The sequence below is a fragment of the Wyeomyia smithii genome, chromosome 3 (assembly GCF_029784165.1).
Source record: "Wyeomyia smithii strain HCP4-BCI-WySm-NY-G18 chromosome 3, ASM2978416v1, whole genome shotgun sequence".
Classification (NCBI taxonomy): domain Eukaryota; kingdom Metazoa; phylum Arthropoda; class Insecta; order Diptera; family Culicidae; genus Wyeomyia; species Wyeomyia smithii.
Genome location: NC_073696.1, coordinates 65,537,768 through 65,557,256, shown reverse-complemented (window position 1 = coordinate 65,557,256; position 19,489 = coordinate 65,537,768). Strand labels below are relative to the sequence as shown.

General features: G+C 39.1%; 2 protein-coding genes across 4 annotated transcripts in view; one reads left to right on the top strand and one right to left on the bottom strand.

The window, feature by feature from the left end:
- Nucleotides 1-19,489, top strand: part of LOC129727421 (inactive serine protease scarface-like) — a 126,238-nt gene that overhangs the window by 5,541 nt on the left and 101,208 nt on the right. For 2 of the 3 annotated variants that reach the window (XM_055685249.1, XM_055685248.1), the window contains exons 2-3: nucleotides 17,341-18,370; nucleotides 18,490-18,743. In XM_055685249.1, coding sequence (XP_055541224.1) covers nucleotides 17,341-18,370; nucleotides 18,490-18,743 — 1,284 coding nt within the window. The remainder of the gene's footprint in view (nucleotides 1-17,340; nucleotides 18,371-18,489; nucleotides 18,744-19,489) is intronic. The other variant, XM_055685251.1, reaches the window with a different exon arrangement.
- LOC129727437 (NADH dehydrogenase [ubiquinone] 1 alpha subcomplex subunit 13) overlaps nucleotides 1-19,489 on the bottom strand; it is a 510,282-nt gene that overhangs the window by 478,971 nt on the left and 11,822 nt on the right. The gene's annotated exons all lie outside the window — the stretch shown is intronic.

Sequence of the window (19,489 nt, the reverse complement as noted above, 5' to 3'; positions counted from 1 at the left end):
GGACTGTTCCAAACTTTGACGCACTGTTAGTTTCAATTATTGTCTTTTTAGCAACATCGTTTCGAGCAATTTTACCTATTTCCAACACTCAGCGTCGCTTCGCAGATAAGCTCATATTAGCTAATTGCAAACAAATAGCTGACCGTTCATGAGTTCCTTCGTTTTCGCAAATATACTTGAAGGATTAGTTAGTTTTTATATTCTCAACTATTGATTCGATTTTTAATTGAAGATGTTAAAAGTACTTTGAACTGAGATCTAGAGAATTCGGTAGGTTTGAAGCGTTTAAGCAAGTTTATCACTTTATCAGGTTTAGCAGATTCGTTCACGACGTCCATGGAAATTTCATTTTGTATGTTTTTTCCCAAAAACTTAAAATGTTATCGGATATTTCGTTGAATAATGTAGAGAAAGATTATTTTTGAGATCTGACTTTTTTAACATTTGATTTCTTTTTGGGGTCATGCTGAACATGTACAACATACATATATGTTGCCAATGTTATCGTCCATCTAATCGACGCTCATAAGTGTGCTAAATATGTCAGAGGACTACTTCTTTACTATTAATCGTGCCCGTCCGGGGTGACCGGGTGATCTGTTTGATGATTTGCAATACATGTCGATTATTGCAGGGGGGCGGTGGCTGCGTTCACACACCATTTCATAATATGTGATTGATCGCATTTGTTTTAAGATCCCTTCGGGCGGGACCCGTTGTGTCGAGCAACCGTCAAAACTGTTCAGTTATAGTTTATGTTCTTTTACGTAAGCGAGCGTTCGGTTGATTGAATTGTGCTTAGCATTGGGCACACCGGGACTGGAGGAGATCCCATTCAGAAGTGCTGCCAAGTAGACTCCATTCAAGATGCGAAGTCATCGCGAAAGGTTAGATCTTTTGTTTCTCGATGTCATGGTGCAGTGGCGAACCGCACCAGATAAGTGTACTAGCTTTGCGGCGGCGTGTGTAAATGAGAGACTCGAATGAGTGTACAATGTTTTGACGGGGTGGCTAAGCATTTTGTTCATACTGCTTACGTCGAGGTTTTCTAAATGGCCATCAGTTTTTAGTTTTGAACGGTGGGAACACATGATACTAACGCGGGCAGCGAGTTCCTCAACGTGTTGCAGTTATGAAATCATTCTGGTTCGTGCAACTGCTAAATATCATCCCTTGATTTGAATCACAAAGGGTTACACCTTGAGCATAACTCATTTTCATATTAGGCAACCGCATGAAATGACAGTTCCATTTTTCACACAATTCAGTTCTGGTTGGAATGTCAATAACTGATGGGGGACGGCCCGCATAACCGTAAATAGTCGTTCTTATGTTTGCAACAATGTTCCTATCGATTTAGGCGCTTGTCAGAGAAGGTCAAAAGACAAAACCATTACGAGGCGATGATGATGGCGGGGTGCTTCAATTTACCGCCGTCGTGCTCTCATCTCTGATACCGACTAATCGTTCAGCACCAGCGACAGCATCGAGGTAAATCTCTCATCTACGGAGCAATCGCGCGAAATCGAGTTGAAATCGTGAGAATTGCTAAAATACGATTTAATCAGTTTCATCGGTGCCACCAAGGGTGAACAATCTGGTGCAAAGTGCGTGATGAGTTTGGTATTTGGAAACACCAGCAAAGGCTGGGAAGCGGTTGAAAATCTTTGTTCTTTGCGACACCTAAAGTTTGTTCTTTTCAATCGATACAGTGCCTGATCAAAATCAATTTAATAAACTTTGTTTTTGTGGCTATACACAAGCTGGGCTAATTAGGTATATCAGATGGTTTCATCGATTTAAGTAAACAACTTGAAATATTTATCGTCCATAAATTTGAATGTTCCATTGCACTCAATAAAAATACTTATTGCATAAAACCGGTCACATGGCGCCTCAAGGAATGTATTTAATAATCGACCAGGTGCTCGATCGGTACCCGGTGGTAGTTGAGTGTCAATACACCGAAATATATTGGTTGACTCTTTTTTCTGCGTATCGTTCCGTTGACTTTCTTCTTGTTCGTCTTTACTGACCCAGTCGAATTGTCATAATCACGTTACCGAGCCCGCACAGAGCGACAAGCAGGTTATTTTGATCGAAACATGTGATCCCATGTTTGATACGAGTAGACAAATGTAATATATCATCCCCAATTGTGGACAGGTTGGCTGCCATTCAAGGTAGTGAAGGTATGATCGATGTGGTACCGCACGTCAACGCTGTCTCGGCTGGAAATTCGACAACAATTTTGTTGAGCTGCGGGTTTCTCTGCATGTGTGCTTAAGTGTTCATTTACTATTCTGCAATCATTAGTGACGAATTTTCCCGAGACAGCGATTAAAAATAGGCTCTACTAAAGCACCTTCACCAACGCGTTGAAGAATGCGACCCATTTTCCATCAATTGGTATTTAATATTTGGTTAAGCCCGATTATGTGTCGTCAAGCATTTTGTTACGCACCTCACATCCGCAAGCCTGTCTGTGCGTGCGGGCTTCAAGTTCACGATAATTTACCGCCTGTCATTCGCCAAATTGCCACATTTCACAGTCTGTCAATCACGCTCGTCATGTGCACTATTATCCCGGTCGGGCAAGGTCCAGTAAAGTCGACAAAACATGAAGTAACGATAATGCTTTATCGCGCTTCACCGATCTTGCGCTTCATAATCCCACAAAATGCCACACCACACGATTAATCGTTCAATCAAAAAACTATCGGAAAGAGCGCCTACGTGATTCTCATATTAGCCGAACTTTAGTGTGACAACGCTGATTATAAAATGAATATGGCTTCACTTTTCTTCTGTGGAATGGCTTTAAATCACGGTAAATGTAGACTTTTCGTTGAAGGTTTTCCTTGATAGTTTTTTTTCGAATTGCAAAAAGTGACACAAAGACTTGCATTTATTTAAAAGTGAGTTTGAACTTACTTTTTGTACTGCACACACAGGATTGGTGCGCATGGTTACAAAAAAATGCTTAAATTATATGATCAAAATTACATTCGTTATTAGGATAATTAAAATTCGCAACTATTTCACCACAGTAAATAAAAAGATATTATCTTTTTGACACTTTAGTTGCAAAAAAATTAACAAAAGTAAGGCAATTATCAATGAGCAAATAACACTGGTCCTTAAAAAGATTTTAGCCTTTCAACCATTCCTGTGAATTTTGGAGCCTACAGGGTATGCAGAGGTGTGCCAGAGTGCGTCAGAGTGTCCATTCATGTGAAGTTTGGTACCCCTAGCAAATATAACTTCTTCAGAGACTAAAGCAGGTATTAGACGAAGCAAACATTTGCTATTTTTGCTACAAAATAAAATCCGTACCAAAAATAGCAAATATTTGCTTCGTGTAATACCCGCTTAAAATTAGTTTTCCCGTAAGCCAACGTTGAAGGGTGAACCTGGCGAGCACGTACTGTGTGACATTTTGATGCACTTCTGCATACACTGGTGGTTCCAAAATTCCCAGGAATGGTTAAAAAGGTTATTATTATTTCATCAGGTAACTATTGAGTTTTAGGGCAACGATTTTTTGGCTTTAGTCATCCAGTGTTATATTTTCTATATTTTATATTATATTTATATTTTTATATTTATATTTATATTTTTGAAGCCAGAACGTTTAGTTAAATCGATATAGTTTCATCGGAAAAGTTGAAGATAATAATTTTGTCCGTTCAAAAAATAGTACAAAAAGTTTTTTTTCGGAAATTTTGCTTCTTTTACTCTTTTTGACGTAGAACTACGTTTTTCTTTAGCCTACCACATAGGGATGTAAATAGGAAAACTATTACCGAAAAGGGGACGAAATATGTCCCTTTTTAAATGCTTATAAATCGGTTTGTTTTCAACCGATTTCCTTCATTTTTGCAGCAATTGTTTGGAAAATTATACACGCATCCACCCAAATGTAGAAAATTGTTGATTGATTATGCAAACTATTGTACTATTGATAATTGTCAAGCCTTTAAACGAAAATTACGTCCTCTGATTGGTCGTTATATGATTGCTTCCCAAGCACGGACGACAGAATCATATACCTTGCAATTGAAAACATGCTATTTGGCCTATATAAGAGCCTGTTTCAGCCGAAGCCGCTCATAATAGTTCTAGACAGCGACAACAGCAGTCGTCCTCCCGCAGCAGCCAGCAGCACTAGCCCTGTGGTTGGTCACCACGTCTCAGGAGCAGCGCGGTTCTTCTCAGCGTGCCTCGCCAGACTGCCATTATTCCCCCGTGTTAGGGCAGCATGAAGATCGTCATCACCAAATCCAATTTTGAACAGCAAAATGCCTTTTTTCAAGGCAAATAAACAAGTAATTGTAGGGTGAAAATTTCCTAGCATCAACACAAGCAAACATTCTTCGCGGGATCCTAGCAATCAAATTCTGTTGTAGTTTATTTAGTCAATACCTCCACTGTAGGGACAGCACAAAGGCTGCGATCAACATAACCGATTTTGAATAACAAACTGCCCTGTTAGAACGCATTCACAAAGGCAGTTAATTCGAATATGCAGAGCTAATATGAATTCGATTCAATCAATCAGCATTAACAGAATTTCGTCGTCTCCCAGCTGCCAAGTTGCAACATGATGCAACACGCAACAACGAGCAAACGAAATCGCTTGATATTACAAACCGCAATGAAATACGGGTTAAAACCGTTGCGTGTGTGAGAGCACCATCGGTGTTAATTCGCTGTGTACAAAAATCAATAAAACTGAATAAATAACTTGCCCAGTGGTTGGTCACCATATCTCAGGAGCAGCGCGGTTTTTCTCGCTTCTCAGCGTGTGTCGTCAGACTGCCGTTATTGCCCCACTACTGAGGCAGCATAAAGGTTGCCATCAGCAAATCCAATTTTGAGCAGCAAAATGCTTTTGTCAAGGCAAATAAACAAATATTTGAAGGTTAATAATTTTTTGACAACTCAAGCGAGCAATCTGTGCTGGATAGTAGCAATTTTAATCTGTAGCAGCCGACTAATTTACAGAATGTGAAACAGCTTTTACAGCTCATGTTTTCAGTGTCTGTATTGCCCCACTGTTGAGGCAGCACAAAGCAAGAATTAGTAGACTTTATGATTCATTAATGAAACACCTACAACAATGCATTTGTTAATAGTGTGCGTAGTTCTACGTCAGTTATGCAGTCGTGTCTTGGATACAACCTCCTACTTTTTTCTCCAAGAGTTAACCGCTATCAATATATGCAGTTTCATAAAGAAACATGGAATTTAAGAAAGTGAGTTTCTTAATTAATTTAATTTTGTGTTATTTTTCCATTTTTTTTGTCTTACGGTCTAATTTTTCTGGAAGGACAAAATTACTGTCTACAACTATACTGAGGAAATCATAACCAATCAAACAAACCCTGCGTTGAGGCCTTTATTTTTTTCATATTTTAAGAAAGTTTTAATTATTTTTCTGAATTCTCCGCGATCAGACAAGCATCAAAGCTTGGTCAAATTTTTGTAACTTCCAGAAGAAAAACATTTTCAAAAACGAGCTTTCCGAGAAAAAAAAGTTTCTTTTGTGACGCTTTTTATTTTTTGAAAGACTCAATTATTATCTACAATTTTGCCGAAGACATCAAACCGATCAAACAAACCGTTCTGGCTCTAACAATTATTGTGAACATCAATATCTTTTTTCACATAAGCCCTTCTCAAAAGTGATTCTTGATTCAAAAGAAAAAACTAATAGCAAAAAATGACATCTCTAGCCTATAAAAACATCTGTGCCAGGTTTGTTAGTTTGCTTAAGCTTGAGCTTGATGACCGCACAATTCATAGTTGCCTGTGGGATTGATCTGAGCTAGTGAAGTTGCACAAGGAACTACGTATATGGCTACTTGGGATTAGTTTGCCATTTTGAGTGTACAACAATTCAGCAGCTTCCAGCTTATGGAATCCAGCAGCTTCCAGCTTATGGATCGGTAACGGAGCCCGCCACGTCCTCACGATCGTTAGGAGAAGGAAGGATGTTATAAGGAAGAAGGTGTAACAGCAGTTGTTGTCGTTAACCGAGTTTCACTCTGCATCTCCACGACTGCGACGGAAAGGAAGGGTTGCGTCACCGTGGTGAGTGACAGAGTTGGACAGTGTTGCGCGTAGTTAATATATTATATAGAAAAGTTGGCAAAATTTCATACATCCAAAGCCTTAATAACGAAAAAGAACCCTTCTATTTGGTGACATTGTGCCAAAACCCAAAGGTTGAAATTTAATACCTGGAAAATTAATAGTAGTGTGTCTATGAATAATATACATAAATAACATTTAAAAATATAAGTTTAGGACCGACCATAAAGTACATGGACTATTGAGGGGCTAGAGGGGGTTTACCAGAAACTACGTTTCATACAAATTATAAAAACCTATTCTAGAGGCGAACCAGTTTAGAACTGAAAGCTTCTTTAACAAAGACAAAAAAACGTATCAATTCGAAGGCAGGGCTGGATTTAGACGGTTGCGGGCCCGGGGCAAATTGGTCTGTGAGGCCCTCTTTTCTTAAAACATTTAGAGGTACCGTTCTGGAAGGTGACGAGCAAAAAAAAGGTCGCCCCAGGACTAAAGAGGCTCCTTGAATCGGGAAGCCCGGGGCATTTGCCCCTTTTGCCCTCCCTCAAATCCGGGCCTGTTCGAAGGGTAGGGAGATATCTGGAAAAACCAGTAATAAGAACGTGGTTTATAGACAGCCTCTATACTCATAGTGGCATTTCCAGGTTTCTCAGAAAAGGAAAACTTTGGGGCGTAAAGCCTCAGAGGACTTTTCTTTTCAATTATTTTTTGTCATTCACCATTGTATATTTCATTGGAGATCCCAAAGCTACTGGACACGTAACCACAACACTCCTTTCACTTTTTTCAGTCATCAGTTTATATAGATTACACGGTGCAACAATTTTTGCTTTTCTCCTAGGAAGGTATAGCAATCACTGGTAAAACCGAAAGAATGAAAGTCCTCCAAAGGGCATAATGGCATATATCACTTGACTCAGCTCGACGAGCTGAGCATTTTCTGTATGTGTGTGTGCAACTTGTCAATCTCACTAGATTTTCTCAGAGATGGCTGGACCGATTTTCGAAAAGTTATTCTAGTTGCTCCATGAAACATTGTTAAATTTTATTGTAATCGGATTTTTGGGTTGTATGTTATTTATCAGAATGTGAAAATCACGAAAGTTCATTATCTCAGAAACCACACCACCGATTTTAACAAAATTGGTTGTATATGAACGAGCTACCTAAAAAACCCTTAACTTTTTAATTTTATGAGATTGGACAAGTGGTTCAAAAGTTATACAAATGAACATATTCCAAAGACCACTTATACTCATTCACTTTTCTTAGAGATGGCTGAACCGATTTCCACAAAATTAGTGTCAAATAAAAGGTTTTGTTGCCTCATAAGACCCTATTGAATTTGATTGTAATCGGACTGTAACTTCGTCTGTAATGTATCAATATGCGAAAAAATTCAGAAGAAGAAAATTCACTATCTCAGAAACTACTCAACCGATTTGAAAAATACTGATATCAGATGAACGGTAGTTAAGGGTTGACTGATAAATTTTATAATGATTGATCACGTGGTTCAAAATTTGTGAAAAGAAAGTCATATTTGAAATAGAAAAAAAAATCCTGCTAGTGTATTTTTTTCTGAAAATTGAAGTGTTCGTGTAAATCTATTTTAACAAATAATGCATAATAAGTTAACATAACATAACAAATAAAATCGAATGAGAAAGGTTGGGTCTGACCGCTGGGTGGATTGATTTGGGTTTTTTTGCATTGGCTTCTATATATGATTTTTTGATGTATTTTGATGCAAAAACAAATTTCCCCGAGTTTGGACCTATTTCACCTTAAGGGGCAACAATGGCGCCATTTCAAATTTTTGGGAAATCGAAAATTTTCAATGTTTTTTTGGACACAATTTTTTGAAGCGAAAATATCAAAATTCTAAGAGTTTGTCCACATAACACTATTATATTACTCATCTTTAAAAAAAAAACAGATAACCAAAAATTCAAAATGTCGCCATTGTTGCCCCTTAAGGTGGTATAGGTCAGAATCGGCAAAATTTTTTTTTTGCATCAAAATACATAAAAAAATCATATACAGAAGCCAAGGCATTAACATTTTTGCATAAATTAAAAAAAATTTTTTTTTTTGCTTCGATATAACGTAACTCGATATAACGTAACGAAGATAAAAATAAAGTTGCCTTATACCGAGGTATGATTGTATTGCAGTTTTTCATCTGGAAACTGTTAGACTACAATTGAGCCGTTGCGGAACAGAGTGATCTCTGTGCCATTGAGCAAATTTGTCAGGAGAAGCAATTTTCGAAAAATCTCTGAATAAAATTCTGTTCAACGGATACTTTTAAACAAAATGTTCTAATATGAAGGTTATGAAGTTGTTTACGGTGTGAATACATAAAATTACCATTTTTTTAGCGAAATAAGTGATTCTACCATACCAATGTACATAGACCACTCTGATTTCATATATATTCTACTGGAATCCTCGTATCGTTTCGGAACAGAGTGGTCTATGTACATAAACATAAATAAAAATGACGTTAACTCGTACAAAATGGCTAGTGTGACATGTTATATTATGTACATGGCATGTCACATGTAACATGTGACGTGTAACATTACATGTAACACAAAATGTTACATATTACATGATATTTGACATGTTACATTTTTCGCGTTACATTACGTGTAACATGTTACAAACCACGTGTGACATGTTACAGGACAAGTGACATTTTACATATCACATGTGATATGTTACATGTCACATGTTACATGATGGTATTACCTCGATTTATGTATATAGACCACTCTGTTCCGAAACAGAATGGCCATTTCAACATGGTATAAATCAGCTTTAAAGTTCGATTTTTCGAAATTTTTCTATTCTCGTAACTTCAGTTTCTTGAGTAGATGCGGATTATGTAAAAAACTCATTTTTGAAAAAAAATGGTCTTTAGACCACTCTGTTTCGCAACGGCTCAATTAATTTGTAGAATATAAATTTTTGAATAAAATTCTCATAGAGATATCTATACAAACAGATTACAGATTTTTGCAAAAACCTCAAGATTCCTGACTTTTTTTTAATAAATTTACAAATTTTATACAAATTTTTATTCTGGAATACTGCAAAAGATTCTTTGGTACTCAAAATACAGATTGAAATGTGGCATCTATGGTCAAAAGCACAAACGGAATCGTTAAAATCAGCGAGAATAAATCTGCTTCGGTTTATCCCTATTACCATTCAAATCAAACGAAAAACAAACAAGCAAAATATCGCCGACACTAATACTTATTTTTTAATTCCCGTCTCTCATCTGTTCTAAGTGAGAGGAGCGACGCACGGGAGAGCAACGATAATCTTGAACTTGCTCTTACTTTGCTTTTTTAAGTTTACCTTGCACTCACTTACACAGACTAATAGCAAGCGCCCTCGGAAAAAGTGCTCCACCACCGAAAATAGCTGGAGATGTTGTTCATAAGACACGATCGCAAGGGTAACGTAGAATTACGACAGCCTGTCTTATATCAATAATTTTTTTTGCAATAGGTTTGGAAATACAGTCGATTGGGATTAATCAATGTAATGGTGTGAAGCGGTATATTTTTCGTATAGTTTTTTCGTATATTAGTTTTGCTTTGAAAATGAACGAAATCCGCTGGAAACTGATTGAGTTTAAAACATTCAAAAATGGGCTATTTTCGTGACGCTCTCGATGTTTTCGGTTTTATAATTTGTACCACTACACATAAGCCGTAAGACGTAATTCTATGTCAAAAGCGCACTAATCACAGTTAAAGTTTATTGCCAGGTCTCAATAATATTTTCCGAGAACGGCACCACTAAGTGCTCGGTTAAAAAAATAATGACAGCTGTCGCATTTTTTCGTAAGTCTCGGTTCAACCTAACTGAAATTTCGGCATAAATTGTTACCCAGATTACGGATAATGCTTCATGATCGCGAGCGATATCCGCTCTGACATAATAAATCTCATTTTATTCTGGTTTAGAGCTATCTTCTGATTAGCCCCCCCTTAATTTCAAGTTCCCACAGTTTGTCACAGTTTCGTAATACGGATGCACGAAAAATGATTTCTTGTGGACATTCTGTCAGGCCGGTGGAATAGCTGAAGGACCCCTCAGGTTAAAGGCTCTCTAATAAACATCACATCAAATCAAATCTGTTGAGCCGGACCGATAGAGCTCTTATAAAGGCAACAAAATCACATGTATCATGTCGTGTTGCGGCTTGAAAGGAGACAATGTTCCCGTCCCCGTGTCGAATGAAAGCAGGTTGTTGCGTGTTTAATATTGCCGATGGTAGACATGAGTATGAAGGTCGAAATTCTGCTGTGATGTCAAACTATAACCGTCGTCTTCAAGACGTCGAACTTTTCTGTTTGAAATCGGATTTGTATTGTATACACTGCCGGTTATGCACAGTATCAATAAGTCGTAATAAACATCACACTGCACACATTTGCAGCAGCATCAAACACAGTTGCAGTTTAATAATAACCATTCATTATGCTCTTCCAAATACATGTAGTAGCCTTGAAAAATGCCGATTACTGCTTTTCCAATATTCATTCAATTATCGCATAAACGCTTCATGGTCAGATCGAGTGCAATATCCGCTCTGACATAATATTTTTTTCGAACGTTGGAGAATGATATAACTGGAAATAAAGGTGTGACTTTCTTATTTCTAGTTATGTCATTTTCCAACCTTCGAAAAATTGCACCGAGGTCAAATCGCGCACTGACATAATACATAAGTCACTCTTTTATTTCCAGTTATACCATTCTCCAACGTTCGAAAAATTTTATTTGGTATGTCGAAATACTAATGCACGAAAAATAATTCTCATTTATCCCGAAACCCGACCATCTCTACTTTGCTGGCACTTCACCGTACAGCAATCGAGAACAATACTGCTGTGAAACGCATGTCAGTCCCATCTGCGAAATCATCTAATGGAGAAAATAGCGACAATTGTAAAATAATCGCCTATTAGTCCCATTCTTCACGACTATTGTGAGTGATGGAAACGAAACGAATATGATGCCATCGTCGTTTATTCATCACATGTGCACTTCGCGAAGTGACTAAACTTGAATCCTCTCAACCCATAATGAAATGATGATATGGTGCATAGGTTTCTGTGAGAAAACAAACACATGACTAGACCACATCAGCTCTGAGAAGCGATTCGATCGTTGCGTTTGTCTCTCCATAGGCCGGTAGTTAGGAGAAGAAAGGATAGCAACAGGAGAATATCATGTCGCCTGAACAGCAGCAGTGGTGTGGTGCGGTGAGAGGGAAAGTGTGGGGGAAGGGAGTATTTCGGCAGCGGTTGAGTTTAAGCGAGAGTAGGAGAGCATACACTGTCATTTTCTTTCTTTTTCCGACAAAAAATCATATTCATGAGTCAAAAGAATAAGGATATAACAATATCTGATCGCTCTGTGTAACAGAGACGAATAACTTCATATACCGAGTTGTGCACATTGAGAACCACGTGTTGTGGTGTACACTAATCAATAGAAATATATCGTAAAGAGGAAAGCAAAGAGAGTGCACCAGCACCGATGTTTTGTTTTTCGCATACTAACGACGATGTCAACGCATCTTTGGCTTGTTTTATATGTATTCATTAATCGCTAGAGGTGATTTTTTTTCCTTCGCTGATTGTGACTGAATCAGTTTGTTGTTGTTCACAGTTATCAAAGTTGCTGAAAGTAAATAATTTTGAAATTGTCAAAATATTTTTTAATACATATTGTGCAAAGTGTCCTCGTTAGATCTGTTGAAGATTGTTTTATTTTTGATCTGGCTATTCTTGATAACTTATAATTTTCTTTTCGTGTAGTTTTACCTAAAATCCCGAAGAAGAACTAAATATTATTGAAAAAACAATTTAAACGTTGAGTACAAACGTTATTGTTCATAATATCCATTATGGGACTGGTGAGCGATTACTTTTTAGATGAGACAAACTGACCTGATATTTTTTTTTAATTTTAGAGAGCAAACTATATTTTTAAATATTCATTTTGAAAAGCATAACTCATAATCGGCGAGAATGCAGATGGGACTGATATGCGTTTCACGGCAGAATAGCGCTTAATAAATTTCGTAAATTGAATTCCGCAGGTTTGTTAGTTTACAAGTCACTAGAATCTCAATACTGTTTATTGATATTTCTGGTCAGGTCAACATTTTATTTTAAAGCAGGGGTAGAGTTTAGGCAGAAACAAAAAAAAAAAGATTCAAAAATAGAGCTATGGTTACGTCAGTTCAAATCAAAAGTAGAGAAAAACTGTTAATAATCAATATATTTGAAAAATGTTGGCTATGCGGCATATAAATATCCTAACTTAAAACTGTGAATAAAATTTGCAACGAAAACCGTACGCAACCGTACAGATCACGTTAGTCTTTTACTACAGCAGCGGTATTTTTTCCAAAAAATGTGATCGATACTATGCCAATTCTCTGGCATTACAAAACTTGGATTCGTTCCGTCTTCCTTTTTTCATATATGTGGTAGGGAAGTGAATATATCGTGTGGAAACCTCAACTTTTCTTTAATATATCTCCACTTTTCACCAAATAGAATAGAATTTTGTGACAATCTATCTATCTAGCACATATTTTCTACTGTTGAAAATTTCACTTCATCGAAATCTTGCTTTCGACGCTTGGTCGAGCCTTCAAATTGTTAGCCATTCATCATTCCATATTACGAGTTTAAACTGGACACACCGCCGCCACTTCCAACGACCGGAGGAGGGGCCCAGCGTCAACCGTGTGTCCCCGGGATTAATTATGACACACACAGCATATCGTGGCGAACTATGAGCAGCGTGGCACAACACTAATTTGACGAAGGACGCGCTTCGAATTTATCTTTTTTTTTTCAAATGTGGTCTCGAAATATTTGACTCTACAGAACGTCTCGTAGCCCGTGGTTATCAGTTTTTAGACTACTATAGATAGAGTATGGTTATCAATGTCGCCAATTTGAACTGGGGCTGAACACTATCAGCAAAAATTGTACCTTTTTGCTGCTGGTTTTATGTTTTTGTTGACTAAAATTGTTTCATTCCATGTCCTGCAGGCTTGGGGGAAAATGCAAATTTTGAACTTTGAGCGTGGTCAAAATGCAAATAAGTTCATTTGAAATGATCTATATGCCTTCCGAACTCACATGGTTTACGATATCTCGTCGTACAACTCGTTTTGCCTTTCTCCTAGAAAGGTATAGCAATCACTGGAAAAACCGAAGGTATAAAAGTGGTCCCAATGGCCGAATGTCATATATCACTCGACCCCTTTCGACGAACTGAGCATTTTCTGTATGTATGTATGTATGTGTGTATGTGTGTGTGTGTGTGTGTGTGTGTGTGTGTGTGTGTGTGTGTGTGTGTGTGTGTGTATGTGCAACTTTTTTTTCTCACTCACTTTTCTCAGAGATGACTGGACCGATTTTCATAAAATTAATTGCAAATGAAAGGTCTAGTTGCGCCATAGGTTGCTATTGAATTTTATTGTAATCGGATTTTTAGTTTAGAGGTTATGTATCAAAATGTAAAACTAACGAAACATCAATATCTCAGAAACCACACAACCGATTTCAATAAAACTGGTTTCAAATGATTGGGCTGCCCCCAGAACCCTTAACTTTTGAATTTCGTTATGATTGAACATATGGTTCAAAAGTTATGTAAAGAAAAGTTATCCTGAGGTTGTTTAAACTCACTCATTTTTCTCAGTGATGGCTGAGCCGATTTTCACAAAATTAGTGTCAAATGAAAGGTCTAGTTGCCCCATAGGTTGCTATTGAATTTCATTGCAATCGGATACTACTCAACTCAGTTCGACGAATCGAGCATTTTCTGCATATATGCATGTATAGGTGTATATGTTTGTGTGTGGGTGTGTACGTGTGTATGTGCACCTTTCTTCCGCACTCACTTTTCTCAGAGATGGTCTGACCGATTCTTTCTATCTTGGTGTCAAATGAAGGGTCTATTTGCCGCTTAGGTTGCTATTGAATTTCATTGTAAACAAACTTTCAGTTTTGGCGCTGCGCAGAATGTGAAAAACGCTCTTATATCTCAGAAGCTGTGAACATAGTTGAATTCAAATAAATGGGCTTTCAAACCCTTAAACAATGAATTTCATAATGTTTAAACATGTGGTTTGAAAGTTATAGAAAGAAACGAAACCCGCAGACTGTTTAAAACTATAGCTACGATCAAAATATGTGGCCTCGACATCATTTAAATTTAATATTGTACTATTTCAATGTTTGCGGCCTCGCTCGGGATTGAAATTGAAATTAAAAGTCATTTCTATCATTTAACTTTTTGCCTTTCTCCTAGAAAGGTATAGCAATCACTGCAAAAACTAAAGGTATAAAAGTGCTCAAAAGGGCAGAATGTCGTATACCACTCGACTCAGTTCGACGAGCTGAACATTTTCTGCATGTGTGTGTGTAACGCTCTTCCAATCTCACTCGATTTTCTCAGAGATGGCTGAATCGATTTCAATGAAATCAATTGCAAATGAAAGCTTTAGTTGCCCTATAAGACCCTGTTGAATTTTATTGTAATCTGATTTCTAGTTTAGAGGTTATGCATCAAAATGTAAAAATCACGAAACATCAATATCTCAGAAACTACACAACCGATTTGAACAAAATTAGTTCCAAATGAACGGGCTACCTCAAAAACCCTCAACTTTTGAATTTTATGAAGATTGAACATATGGTTCAGAAGTTACAGAAAGAAACGTATTCTGGAGACTGTTTAATCTCACTCATGTTTCTCAGAGATGGCTGAACCGATTTTCATAGAATCAGTGTCATATGGAAAGTCTTGTTGCCCCATAAGACCCTAATGATTTTTTTGCGAACGGATTATTACTTTTCCTGTTATGTTTAAAAATGTGAAATCCAGCTATAAAAAGAAACATATTCTGATGACTACTTGGGCTCACTCACTTTTCTCAGAGATGGTTGACCCGATTTCCACAGAATTAGTATCAAATGAAAGGTCTAGCTGCCTCATAACACCCTATTGAAATTTTGCTGTAATCGGAATGTAACTTCGTCTGTAATGTATCGAAATATGAAAATCACTAAACTTCATTATCTTAGAAACTACACAACAGATTTGAACAATGTTGATATCGAATGAACGGGATAGTTAAGGGTTAACTGATGAATTATGATTGAACACGTGGTTTCAAAGTTTGGTCTTCCTCATACGTTCCCTTTTTTTTTGATTGTAATAAAACTTAAGCAAGCGTTATGTTTTAATTTGTAAAACAACGAAAGTCTATTACACGACTTATTTGAACATAACTAGTGTCATACAAACGAGTCATCTCTCAAACTTACAAATAACAAACTTCAAAAAAGTTTGATATACTGTTCAAAAGTTTTGTAAAGAAAAGAAATTCAAAGACTATTCTACACTATAGCAGCTTTGATCAATATATATGGCCTCAACATGATTTAAATGTGGTATCGTACTATTTGAACGTTCCCGGTATCGCTCGTGATTGAATTGTTCGAAATTAAGAGTCATTTCTTATATTTCGCTATTTCTGAAGCACTAACATTACGTCAAATTTCATATTTTATACTTTAATTACACGTCAATATTTTAGAACCAAAAGAGTGAATATTCCTTTTTGGATTTAAGCATTCATGTAAATCTATTTTTACAAATAATAAGTTTGAATGAGAAAGGCTGAGTCTGACCGCTAGGTGGATTAATTGAGGTTTTTGAAACCGAACGATCTGCGGATGATGATTGCAAGCAATCGAAAAGGTCTTTGTCGGATGCCGTTTCCAAAACAACAGTTGCGCCCTGGCTGACTTGGGTTTGATTTTAATTAATTGGCGTCTCGTCGAGTCTGGCCTAACGTGACTGCGGAACTTGTTATTTATACGCACCTTCGATTTCGTAACGGATCTTATTAGCTTAGCGGCAAGCAGCTTGTTTTTTTCTCGAGTGTTATCGCCCATGCTTGAATGGCTCGAGCAGGAACTAATGTCACAGGAAATGGGTACGCTACCGAATGGCAATTTCATAGATTGCCCGAATTTGACACCCCAACGGTATTAATATTGCATCACAACCAATCCATCCCCCAGCGGGTGGGCGACTGGGGCGGTGTCTGTGATGTATGACATCAACCAACTCAAACGCAGTTTGTTGGTAAACAGGCAGAGCTTGTGCTCATTCAGTTGACGACTTGATTTTTTTCAACAATTCAATTTTCGATGGATTGTTTGTTACTGTGCTTCTTCTTCCATTTTCTCGTTTCCTCTTAGCTATCTCTCGAAGCGACCGGAGCTTTGTTTCAAGTGGGCAGCTGTATCACGAAGATGATTGCAAGTGACTAACGGCTGGGGCCATCCGCTGTTGACCCTGAACTTCAAACACACTGATCGAATCTGCCGCGGAAAGATCGAACTGAAACGTGTTTTCCATTTTTGGTTTATTTTTGGGGTGTCTAATCGATTGCCTCGTTGCGTATGCGTGTGTCTTCGGACAACCTACGGCTCGTGTTTTCAATGTTAGGGGCGACACCGGGGATGACAAACCTATCCTATTAAAGAAACATTACAGGTGTCCACCCGGCGTTAATCGCTTAGGTGGTCGATTATCGAGAGAGCCATTTTATTACGATGTTTAGAGGAAGACACAACTGACCATCGCAGAGAATCTACTACAAATGTGACAGAGGCTATAGTTCGGTGTACCTAAAGAGTCGCCGGCTGTTGCCACTTGAAGACAATTTGTCCCGGACAGGTGTGTGGAGGCCGCGATCACTTCACACGTCAAAAAAAAAGCCTAATGTGCTCCCTTTAGATGTTTGAATTCTGAAAAAAATCCTCGATGAATCTTGAAGTTCTCCGTGGTCTATCTGGTAGGACCAGTTATGCAACTTTATATGATCCATTAGTGCCGCATGCGAACGTTTGTTTACGCCCAAGGTCAAAGCGTAAAAAAGTAGATCCACAATGGGAGGCCGGCTGGTGTCGCGGGCCTCTCGTAATGTGTGCGTGTCAAATGAATTATCGCCTCACGTGCAAGCGTGGCGACGCTTCTAATCGGCTAATTATATGTGTAGACTTTTAGACGTACCGCGGAACAAAGAAGCACTCGAGAATTTCACGCGATCTTCTAATGGAGTTTTTTTTTTCTAACATTCCACTAATGATGTTTTTGTTTCCCTTCGTACAGATGAACCTACGAACGAGGGCCTTCGTAGGCCTGTTGTGTATAGGGCTTGCAACGGCGCAGCTCAACTACCGGCCGGAGTTCATCTCGGCTGGACAGGGCTTCCAGGCGTCATCGAAGTATCAGAGTAAATCCATTTCCAAACGTCAGGCTCCGGGTGGTGATGGTGCTGATGTTATACCGCATGATATGAAAAAGCAAACTACTTTCTGGTGGGTTGCGCCAGACGCTCCTTTTAAAGCTACTAAAATAGGTGGTGGTGTGCAGGAGCCTCCAGGTGGGGCTCAGGATGGCGCCGGTGCTGGTGTTGTTGGTGTTGCCGGTGTTGCTGGTGTTGCCGGTGGGGCTGCTGGTGGTCAGGCTGGTGCTTTCGGAGGTACACAGTCTAATTTCCAATCAACGGCGAGCCGTACGTTTGGTGCGGCTGGCCAATCCGGGCAAGTTTCAGGCGGAGCTACGGCTTCAGTACAAAGCGCTACAGCTTCTAGAACTGTTGGTAGTCAAACGGGAGCTGCGGGCCAGACAGCTGGAACATTTGGAGCTGGAAGAACTACTATTTCAAGGACGTCTACCGCCACAACAAGAACTTACGGAACGGGAATTGGTGGGACAGCAGGACAAATTGGACAAACAACGGCCACTCAAGCAGGAGGTACCCGAACCAATACTTTCACTTCTACGGGTCAGGTAAGTACGGGAATCGAAGGAGGTGCCCCAGCCCAGCCAACGGTCACCGGAGGTGTACGAACGACCAGCAGTTTCAGGAAAACTTCGTCAACCACGTCAACGGGTGTAGCCCCGGTGCCAGTCCCAGGTCAAACCACCACAACCAGCGAGTTCAACACAGCTGGCATTCGTACGAATACTGCCACCACCTCAAACACTAACACAGCTATTACTTCAACTAATACGCAGCAACAGCCGCCTCCTTTCCAAACTAACACAGGAACGACTACTTCTGCCTTTGATTCAACTAGTAGAACTACCGTAACCGGTACAAGAACGGGACTGCCGCCTTCTCCTATTCTGCCAAGTAATTTAAGTTTTCCGATAAGCTTCGCTTTCTACTTACATTTGTAGTGTAAAACAATTTACAAAATTCTAATCAATTATTACCTTCTGCCCTGTGAATGCTAACCCCACTAAATTTAGGTCCAGGTGCAGGTTCTACCGTCACCAGGACCCAGGAGCGTACCGGAACCGGTCTCACCAGTCACACCATCACAACCGGCGTCAATGTGCAGCCGTTCTTCAAAAAGACCACCGTCACCTCGTCCGGATATGATTATCCGGTGCCGCAGAATGTGCCCTGCTACGAGGCCAACAAGGTTTGCACGCCGAATGAGTTTTGCGTGAATGGATTCGTAGATGAGGAGCAGCTGAATCAATTCAACACCAACAATCAGGTGAGTTGTTTGCTCCTACCAAATGCACCCAACACAGGACATTGACATACGATGCTACAAACTGACTTTTATCGACATTCTGTCACGTGCTAATTTGATAAGTGTCTTACATGTGAAACAACAGCGAATAATGACGTGCTTTGAAACTTACCACAGTAATTATTGCACTCCTGAATTTCGTGTGCCACAGCATTTCTATGGTTTTCAATTCCATGAAGAAATTGGCACCCCATGACCTGCGACCGATGCAAAACTGCAGAGTCGTCAAATTTCCAAATGTCAAACCGGTCTGCGGTTGGACAGCTGCAATGACCTCCGCTAAGCCAGAGCCACTTGGCAGTCGAAAGAGGCAACATTGCGCACATGTTTATTGCTCTGGCAGCGTCGATGTCCCCAGGTGAAGATAGCGCTAATGTGCCAACAGCTACTTTGATGACCATTTTGGGGGCTTTGAACAGAAGTGCGGCCCGATCATCGATACTTTCGGGTGGTGAAAGCGGACGGGGAAAGATGGAGTTGCGGCCTGTACCAACGGTAATTCTGCGCTTTGCTAGTATGGCAAGTGAGTGATAAATGTCTAGATAGTTCAGCGGGCCACGGCGAGAGATGTTGCTGGTTGGTAATCGTGTTTAGCCTTTCAACCGACACTCGGACGTCTCGGGCACTAGATAGATCGGGTCGCGGTGATACGGGGTTTCATTAGGGTCAATCTGTAGTCTGATTTTATTAGACAGCAAAACAGTTTT